This window comes from Fukomys damarensis, unplaced genomic scaffold, assembly GCF_012274545.1.
Source record: "Fukomys damarensis isolate Sample0158 unplaced genomic scaffold, DMR_v1.0_HiC HiC_scaffold_34, whole genome shotgun sequence".
Taxonomy (NCBI): Eukaryota; Metazoa; Chordata; class Mammalia; order Rodentia; family Bathyergidae; genus Fukomys; species Fukomys damarensis.
Genome location: NW_022900946.1, coordinates 21996112 through 22006200, shown reverse-complemented (window position 1 = coordinate 22006200; position 10089 = coordinate 21996112). Strand labels below are relative to the sequence as shown.

The following is a 10089-nucleotide window of genomic DNA, read 5'->3' as shown; positions in this document are numbered from 1 at the left end:
GAGCATGCAGGCCAAAGGACAGCCTGAGGCTCCTCTCCTCAGTGCTGGGGGCGACCCGGTCCCTGGGATAGGGATGGTGTGGAGTGGCCTGGCCTAGGCCCCTGCTCCTCCCTGGGCCTGTGGCCTTCCTGACCCTGTCCTTAGAGGCCTCCTGCCTCCCAGGGAATGAAATGGTTACAGACAAGGACCCCGCTTCTCCTTGTCTATAACAGCTCCCGAGAGAGAGCGCCGGAGCGATCCCCCAGGGACACGCCAGGTGCGGCTTAGAGGAAGGTTCACTTAGATGTGTGGACAGCAGCCTGGCCCCTGCTGCAGACTCAGGAGGACCCAGGGTTGAGGGCTCCAGAGGACTCAGAAGCTGGGGACCAGGGCCTTGAGGCAGAGTCAGGCCTGCATGGACAGCACATGGGGCCCCACCGTCTGCTCCCCAACCTGCCTGCCTGCTGCCTGGGGGCTGCCCTTGCCTCTATACTATGGAGGGCCTCCCCTGAGCCCCTAGCTCTGCTGTCAGGAGAATGATTCCAAGGATCACACATGCTTGGCCCTGGCTGGGCCTCAGTCTCCTCCCTGTCAAGGTGGGAGAGCTTCCCGAGAGTCAGGCTGGGACAGCCCTGGGCCTGTGTCTCCTTTAGGGAGTGAGGTCACTCAGATCTGGATGGCAGTGGCTGAACCGACCTCCTGTGGTCCTGCACCTCCTTCCTAGACTCCTTCTGCCTGACCACCTGTATCCATTGCCCCTGGGACTGGCTAAATCTTGGCTGGAGTTTTGGACCTGTGCGTTAGCTGGGCATGCACCTCCCACTGGCTCCATGGCCACCAACGAGGGTTGCTGGGTTCCTAGCCATTATCATGTGTCCTGCTGACTGGTTATTGTCCCTGCCTGCTGACTATTTGCTGCCCAGGGACCCGGACCTCCAGGACTGATGTCCTTCTCTACCTCCTTCTCCTTTCTTCTACCGCAGGCTGTGCTTTGGAATCCTAGAGGATACACATCTGCATCGGTGGGTTGCCTGGGGCAGCCCTTTAAAAGCAGAATAAAAAGGGTCAACCACTGCACAGGTGGGCTCCAGGGTGAACCCCTGGCCTCCCCACAGTTTCACACCTAGAACTACAGCCCAGTGTCCTGTGTGCCTAGGTGTGACCTCTTTATTTGCGACTGTCCCCACTAGGACAGGGCACATGTCTGTGTGTCTCTCATCACCTTCTATGCTCAGTCACTCAAACCCTGCCTGCAGTGGGCACTCAAACATTGCTGGCATCCGTCTGACCCTGAGTGCAGGAGGGAGGGCCCTCAGAGGCAGCATGGCTAGAACTTGGAGCTACTGTGACCAGCTGACCACAGGTAACGGGGAGGTCCTCAGGTTCACCGTGGATAGCATTGTCGAGGTTGCAATGGAACGTGCACACCCAGATGGTGCTGCCTGAAGCCAGTGACAGTGGCAGACTCTGGGCCTGCGTGAGATCACACTCCCTGGGCCGGGCATATAGCACAGCAGCAGGTTGGCCATGTGGCATGACACGGAGCTAGGCCTCCCCGCTCCCAGGCGTTTATGTGCAGGCTCAGGAAGTAGACACCTGCCACAGTGCAGTGCAAGCAACTGACTACCAAGTAGAAGAAACCATCCAGTTCCACCTGTATGTCACAGGGCTGGAAGCAGCCTGTAGTCCCAAGAGCTGGCCCACTGAGAAGGCCAGGAACTTTGCAAATCCTCCGTCCTGCTCTATACTCTAGCCCCAGCCCCACCCTTCTCATCTGTGGGGAGGGAGTGGAAAATAGTCAGGGGGGCCCAGACTCTAGGGTCACAAGGACCACAGCCTCACCTCTCCCCTGACTGTGTAAGATGCGTGGTAATCTCCCCCTCACATAGGCAGTGGGAAGCCACTCCCCAAAGGTAGAGTTGTCCTGAGGCTTGTGGCAAAGATGGTCACTGTGGGAAGTGTGGGGACATCTGGAGATCAGGGCAGAGTCCGACCTGGACTTTGCAGAACAAGAGAGCCAGGAAATCTTTACTCAAGTCTAACCTAAGCACCTCTCACTTGACCAACGTGGCTGTTGCTCTGGGGATCTCAAGGTCCTCGACCTCCTTCCCCAGGGTGCCCAGCACCCAGCTTATTCACAGCCAACCCCACCTCCTGGCAGCCTATTTCCTATGCAGGGGCTGGGGTATGGTCAGGTGAGTCCTCGGGGACCTTTGGGGTCAGAGATGTCAATGGTGGGCCATATTCCAGGCACCCCACCTGTGGGTCCCTGGGAGTACCAGGCAGGGGCTGCTACAGGGGGCAGTACCAGCACCAGGAAGGTGAGACCTGGGGAGCAGGAAGGGCTCTGAGAGGGAGATGCTGCCAGAGTCCCCCAGGCCCTCAGTAGCCCAGCTGCGCCCCTTGCTGGGGGAGCGGACAGAGCCAATCTGTGGAGTGGATGGCCAGAGAACTCGCGGGCAGAGGGAATGGGGAGCAGGACACAGTGACACCTCTGGGCCACTTGCATTGGCCTTGGTGCTCTACTGTAGCTGGTGTCCTTGACAGCCCAGCTTCAGGGAGTCTGGGGAACCAGCTCTGGGAGACGCAGTGGACAAAAGGGGTTCCTAGGCTGCCCTCTAAATTTAGGTGCTGTCCCTGAGGAGCTGCTGCAGGGAAGGGTTGAACCCCCAAAGGCTGATGCAGGGATGGCGGGGTGGGGCCCTACTTGGACAGGTTGCCCCCAACTAAGCACCCACAAAAGAGCCTCTGGGGCATATGGGAAGCTGCCCCATGGCCCCCACCTGAAAGTGGGGATATGGTTCTTTTATCCTCCTGTTCCTGGGACCTAAGCCTGCTCCCCACCCAGGAGAGGCTCCGAGGATCAGGCCAGCTGGGGCCACATGAACAAGACAGGCTTCCTCCTGGCTTCCCCCAGTGAGCCTGGCCTCAGTTTCCTCCCTGGGGAGGGGCCCCGGCCTGGACCCCACGGGACATGTAGAAGCTGCCTGAGGTTCACCTAGGGTTGGGGTACTGTGTGAGTACCGGTCCTGGAGTTTCCCTGCACTTGGCTCTGCTGGGCAAAGACCCAGTCTCCCCGCCACCCACCAGGAAGCCCTCAGGAACTGCAGACTGGGACAGCCCCACCTCTTTCGTGGTCTGACACCCACCCCGGGTGGCCCTGCAGCTGAGATCTTCTCTGAAGCTCTCCAGAGCCCTGCAGACCTGATCTGTTCTCAGCCCCCGTGGTTCCGGTGGGATGGTCCTGGCTGCTGCCAGGTACGTACACAAAGACAGACCCATAAGGTCTCTATGGGTAGACCTGTCCCCTCGGGACTTACCTCTTGAGCTCTGGGTCCCTCTGTGCCTACCCTTGCCAAGCAGACAACTGGAGGCAGCACCCACCAAGGCTGTGAAGATCATTGCCCCCACCACTCCCAGCTCCTTGTTACCACATCTCGGCTTCAAGGCTTTGCCTGCCTGGCCAGGTCCCACCCAGAGCTCTATCCGCAGTAGCCAGTGAAAGAGACCTTTCACATCCCTGGCGCCTGTGGCTTCCCCTGGGCCATCCAAGACCAACAGGCCAGGCCAGCTTCTGGGCAGGAAGCTCAAGGGGCCCCTTCACCCTCAGCCACCTACAGGGCCTCCGGGGACCTCATGCCAGACACTGTCTCACCCCAGGCCCAGGAAGTTCTGGGCTTGGGGTGTTTGGGGCTGGCCTGGTTGGGGTAATGCCTCAGGCTGGCCTCTCTTCTCCACCAGAGAAACACAGCTGCTACCTATCTGGGCAGTGGACTGGGTGCAGTCTAAGGTGGCCCCAGCCAGGGCCACCATGATCTGTGGGGCTAGCTTGGTCCCTAGCCCACCTGGTGGTGCAGAGAGCATCTGACCCCAGACAGGTGGAGTCCCTGAGAGCAGTGTCTGGTCAGGCTCATGGACACACACGCACACACACACTCCCCTGCCACAACACTCCTAGAGGTCTTGGCACCAACTCAGCCTTTCCGGGGATCAGGACAGTGCCCTCATCAGCAGAGAGCAGGAATGACTCACAGTCCCGTTATGGCAGCGGCTGTGTCCACTGTGAGCGAAAGTCACGTCCACTCAGGGTCCAGCCTCTTTTCTGCTCTGACCCTAGGCCCAAGGGGAGAGCTGAGCACATTGGCCCCAAACACGGGACATGGCACCTTTCAGGCCAAGGAACTGGGACAGCTTGGCCCATCTGCTGATACAGTTTGGCCCGGGTCTAGCTTGGCCCCTGGCCTCCCTACCAACCTGTCTCACGCCAGCCTCCAGCTCCCCCACTGGCCTGCCTTTTACTGCCCACCCCAGTGATCAAATGAGAGGGAATGATGAGAGCCAAAGGGCCAGCAGGGGCTGGTGAGAGCTGGGGGTCGGGACTGCCAGCATCCGGGAAAGTAGCCGTCTTGGCCCAGTGTTGGCTGTGGTGGCACAGACAAGGGTGGGAGTGAAGGATCCCTTCAGCTGACTCACCCACTGCTCTCTCCAGCCTGCAGCTCCAGCTGGGTGTAGACAGCAGGAGATGGGTCTGAGCCCTCATCACGACATCCCTACAAGTTCTGGGAGGGCAGGAGCAAGACTAGTGTTTCTGGAGCTAGTGCTCTGGTGCTGTGGGTGTTCCCAAAGAAAGATAGTATCTGGGCCTCAGCTCCCTCTGGGGGACGGATGCCTGGCAGCTGGGAAGTGGCTGGGAGGTTCCCCTGTAGTAGACAGAACAGTAACACCCAGCCACAGGAATGTTCAGGGCCCACGTTCCTCTCCCCAGAGCCAGCAAAGCTGTCCCCAAAGAGCAGGGCCTTGCCTGAATGTCCTCCTGTGGGGCCAGCCAGGGCTGTACTCAAGGACCAAGCAAATGGCTCAGGAAGGAATGCTGGGTCCCCTAGCTCTGATGGCCCAGGGAGAAGCCCATTGCTCCTACACCCTGCCTGGGAGGGTCTATCTGGGCCAGGGATCATGGGGACGGTGCCCCAGCCCTGTGGGTCAGCTCACAGAGGGTGACTCAGTGAAGACAGGATGACAGATCTCAGGACAGAAATGGCTCTGATGTGACTGATGGCATCTCCTTGACAATGGGGCAATGTGCCTCGGCGCTGTGGTCCCCGAAAGGGACATCCTGCAGTGTTACAGGGGGTTTTCTGTACTCCTCCTTGAGCCTACCTTCTGGAGCCCAGCAAGTTCATGCTGTGGGGATGGGAGTCTCTGCCACCAGGGAAGGCTGGGGGCCAGGAGGAGGGGGCCTGGCACCCTCCTGGGGTTGGAGATCCTTCTCTGATGGTGGGGGTGACCCGTGTTCCTGGGAAGCTGCTTAGCGCCACCAGGATAGCAGGGAGGGCTCAGCAACATCAGGTCAGTAGTGTCAATGTCTGGGAACAGTTAGCCCAAGCACGGGGGCCGTGGGTGGCCAGAGAGGAAGACAGACCCCACCTCAGCTGGGCAAGGCTGCCGGTTCAGGAAAAGGTAGATGATGGGCTCTGTTGCTGGAGGCACCAGGGTGGATCCTGGACCAGTCATCTGCTACCCAAGAGTGAGCATGTGTCCTGGCTGGGAGCATCCACAGACAGGGAAGGAAGCTGAGGGAAATCCTTGTGTGCAACCTGTGTCTAGGTTCGGCTGGACAATGCTGCTGACAGGGGTCCCTCGGGGTGGTACAGTGGCACGGGGAGGGGAGACATGCGGCAGCCAGGAGCAGCCCACCCTTTACACCCTGTCCTAATGAGATCACTAAGCATTGGTGGCTGCCAAGGTAACCACTGCATCCTCTGTGCTTAACTTCCTGTCAAGGAGACAGGGCTGTGGGCGAATGTGGGCAGACAGCCCAGGGTGGACATCAACCCTTCTGCCCACTGAGGAGGCCTGAGTCATCTCTGACCACTCTCCCTGTTCCTAGGACCCGGCAGCTGAAAGGCCTTCCTGCACCTTGCTGTATCTCGTCTCTGCAGTAGATAAGGGCACCGAGGGGCCTCTGGGCACACAGCAACTGCATCTGTTCAGATGGTTGCAGGGGAAGGGGTTGGCAATCTGGGAGTCAAGGGGACATTCAGTAAAGGTAGGTGGCCATCACCTGGCCCAGGGTCTGTCTGGCTGGAGAATCTCATCACTATCATCTGCAGGCCAGGACCTACGGGTACAGCTCACTTGCCCTCCTGCATCGGAGCCCAAAGTACTCTCCCACCAACAGGGGCGGAGTTTCCAGTCGACCTGGGTGTGAGTGCAGCAAACCCAGGGACCCTCTGTCCCTTGCCTTCCCCAGCTGTGAAATGCACGTGATAGTAAAGACCTATGGCGGTTGCCATGCGCCTACAGCAGTTAAAATATGCCACGTGCTTAGAATCACCCCAGCCGTGCCACCCTATCCAGCAGCAGACACCATGAACTTCGCCCAGGACCAGGTCCTGTGCACTGCCCTCATCTGCAAATCAGCCTGCCAGCCTCAAGAGCCCTCAGCGCCGATGAGACCGTGCGTGGGCGCCCGGAGGTGATAATGACAGCTGAGAGGCAGAGTCATTACCAATCAGCCTACTCTCAGGCTTCCCTGAGAGAGCCCTGGCTAGTGGGGGTGGGCAGGCACCTCAAGGACGGGGCGGGGGTCCTCACCACCACCTGACCTCCTGCAAGCACTTGCCACTGCTGCCCCTCAACCACGGCCAGTGAGGACCCAGGACAGGGACAGCGTTCAGCATTCCCAGCCCTCCCCAGACAGGCAGCGGGCCTCTGGGCATCCACACTTCCCCATTGGCATGACATCCGATGTGTCTGGGAGTGGAGCCCCCAGCCACCTGTCCCTGTGGATGGACTACAGGGAGTGACCAAGGGTATTTGGCAGTCCTGGGCCTGCCTGGTGGCCCCAAGGACTTTGAGAAACTGCATGGACAGGAGATTAACTGGCCAAGGCCTGCAGGATGGCATAGGGGCTGTGTGTCCTGCAACCTCTGTTACCGATCACAGGGTACGGGGGGCCGGGCCATGTGATGCACAGGTCCCAAAGCCTCTGTTGGCCCTGTCCCACTGCTGGGCTTCGTGGTGGCAGTACCTGGGGCAAATTTTAATGGCACTCCAAGAATGAGAGCAGGCTCCAGCTGTCGCTGTGGTGACCAACAGCTGTGGTAAGCAGCGTGGTTTCCGTGGGGACAGAGATGATGTTTGCTCCAGAATGGTCTCACTGGAAGGTGGAATGGAAGCCTCGCACAGTAGCTGCTCCTGTAGAGGCTGGGGGCAGGTGTCACAGGTCAGGGGTAGGTGTCATTGGCTAAGGGCCTGGCAGCTGTGGGGGAGAAGTCCCTCTAGAAGCAGGAGGCTAGGGCTGCCTGAGCCGCTCACACCCCAAGGAGGGCACCAGCCTTGACAAGATGCCACCGCACCCATGCTCTTGGGGTATGATCAGGCCCCCTTCCTGGGTTCCATCTAAGGGTGGCGGAGAGAACTTGCACTGTCCTGGCCACTGTACCCTATGAGTCTGGGGCCCTGGGTAGCAAGATGGAGCTGGGCTACAAGGGGGCCCTGGAGGTGTGGCCTGAAGGATCTCTCGAAGTGGGGTCCACTCAGCAGCAGGAGGGACAACAGGTGGACTGAGCGGCCACTCTGAGAACACAAGAGCGGAGGCCGGGCCTGGGGGTGCAGGCAAGAGGGGCCATGTGATGACCCCAACCGATGCCCACCTGAGACTGCTGGTGATGGCACAGAGCGGCCATCCTAGTTGGGAGGTTAGCTGGACAGCCCTGCCGGGGGTGGACACATGTCAGCAGCCGCAGTAGGGCTGGGCTGGTGGGAGCTCCTGTCCTCATCTGCGCTCGTGTCCCCCGGGGCCTGAGGATTCTAGGCCTTCAGCTCATCTCCCCTGGGTGGGTCAGTGGGGTCTGCTGGTTGCGTAGGAGACTGAAACACCTGCTCGGATGGACAGTAACTGCAGATTCCATCTGGGTCATACACAGACAGAGACGGAAAGCTAATGTGTTTTTTATTTGGGGGCAGAATAGTGCAGCGGTCGCAAGTCACTGGAAGCCAGCCAGCTGGAGGACAGTGGGGTATCGGGTGCGGTGGGCCATGCACTTCCGGCGATCCACGAAGAGGCTGTTGGTCTTGACAGCAATGTCCTTCTCCAGGCACATGCGAGTGTCCTCCAGGTTGTGCAGTGCCTGCTGGGCCTCCTGCAGCTTCTCCCGCAGCAGGGAAAGGGACAGGTTCAGCTCCTCCACCTCACTCAGCAGCCTGTGGGTTGGATGGAAGCACGAGGTTGGGGGGGTTCAAGTCGGGGGAGTAGAGCTGAGCCTGAGATGGTCTGGATTTTCAGGCAAGGGGGGATGAGACCCACAGGAAGTGGCCCAGAGCACAGTGGAGAAAGAAATGTGCTGCACCCTCAGTGGATCCCCAAAACCTGAGTATGAATTAAGTGTGTGTTCCAATTGAGCCCAAGAAGGGCCTTTCCAGCTGCCCCAGGGCAGGGAGGGAGTGACAGACACTCCCAGGCTGCATCCCCGGTGTTTGCTGTTTTCGCAAAGACCAGTCCTTGACACTGAGCGAGAATCCAGTTCCATGAACAAACCCAGGCGCAAGAGATGACAAAGAAGGAGGCACTTGTACTCAGGAAGGTAACCAGGCACTCACTAAGTTAGGAACAAAAGTCATGATGCTTCCGTGTCTGGGCAGGGATGTGAGTAACACGGTCATGTCAGACAACCCTGCCTGGCCTCTGCCGCATGGCCCCTGAGGATCCCGAGTCTCCTTCTGGAAGATGACACAGCCCAGGTGACATGTCCTGACACCCAAGTCCCTCCCTGGACCACATCCAGTGTCCGGGTCTGATCAGGTAAGTGTGGACTGCTCCTCTAGAGCCTCTAAAGCTAAGGGAGGCTCGAGGGGAGCACCTGAGCTGGGCAGCATCTCGGCACAGCTCCACGTTGGGCCTCTGGGAGCGCTGGTACAGGCGGGACTGGGCAACCCGCAGAGGTGCTTCCTTGTCTTTGATGGCCTGCTTTAGTGCTGCAGCCTGCTGCTCCTGGTCAGTGATTTCCCGTAGTGTCTGTGCAGGACAGTATCATGAGTCCGCAGCCAGGCTGGGATGGGGCAAGAAGACCATACCCCCCAGCCCTTCCTTCTCTCTCTGGGTCTAAGTCCTGGCTGGAGACGCTTGAGCCCTGGGACATGTCCAGCACCCAACGGGCTCTGGTGAGGGCTTTGCAGCTGCTACCTAGCTCTGGCCTGAGAGTCTCCAGCCCTGGTGACCAGCAGGTCCTAGGCCCTGGTCAAGAACCCAATGGGCGTGCAGGCTGCACAAGTCACACCAAGAACCTAGAGTCACATCCCTGCTGGCAGGAGAGGACTAGGGGGGCGGGGGTGGAAGGCATGCCGCACCCCAAACCTCTGCCTGCCCACTCTACAGGATGCTTCCTCTGCCAGCCCTCCCTGGTTAGCCACTCAGGGTGGCAATGCCAGGAGACCACTCCCAAGTGAAACCTGAGTTTGCACCAGCTTAATGAGAGTCCAGGGGGGTGGGGACACCTGTTTCTGGGGTCCCTCCGGGTGGACAGGGCAGAAGAAGGTGAGGGGGTGAGGCTAGGCAGAGACTAGACAGTGGTCAAGGGCTTCTGGGCCACCAGGATCCTGGATGCAGTGTGGGCGTGTCGCGGGATGGAATGGGCATGTCCAAGGGGTAGGTGGGTGTGTCCCTGGGGGCAAGTCCCTGGTGGGGGGCGTCTCGGGCAAGGGTGGGCATTCCGGGGTAGGTGCGTCCCAGGCGGGGTGGATGTGTCCCGCAGCGGGAATTCCAGCGTGTCTCGGGAAGGGCGGGCGTGTCCCCAGTGGGTAGGCGTGTTTTAGGCGGAATGGACGTCTCTCAGTTGGGCTCGGGCACGCCTAGGCACAGGCCAGCTGCACCTTCTGCAGGTGGTACTGCAACTTTTGGCGCGCATCCTCCAGCTCCTCGCAGCGGCTCGCAAAGGCCAGGTTGACAGCGTCGCACTGCAGCCTCAGGTCCTCGGCCGTGTCCCGAAGGATGGCGTCGATAAGCGTCCGCAGGTTGGCTGAGGCCTGGCGTTCGCGCTCAGCGCGGAGCAGGTTGTCCCGCGTGAAGTGCGCCCAAGTCTCGGGCGTGGAGGCGCTGCGGGTAGGCGGGGC

General features: G+C 59.9%; 1 protein-coding gene across 2 annotated transcripts in view; it reads right to left on the bottom strand.

The window, feature by feature from the left end:
* Positions 1-7926: 7926 nt before the first annotated feature.
* The window catches only part of Tekt4 (tektin 4), a 5738-nt gene continuing 3575 nt past the window's right edge, over positions 7927-10089 (bottom strand). For both annotated transcript variants that reach the window (XM_010620542.3, XM_010620541.3), the window contains 3 exons: positions 9850-10072; positions 8841-8995; positions 7927-8184 (listed from right to left, as the gene is read on the bottom strand). In XM_010620542.3, coding sequence (XP_010618844.1) covers positions 7968-8184; positions 8841-8995; positions 9850-10072 — 595 coding nt within the window. In that variant the 3' untranslated portion in view covers positions 7927-7967. The remainder of the gene's footprint in view (positions 8185-8840; positions 8996-9849; positions 10073-10089) is intronic.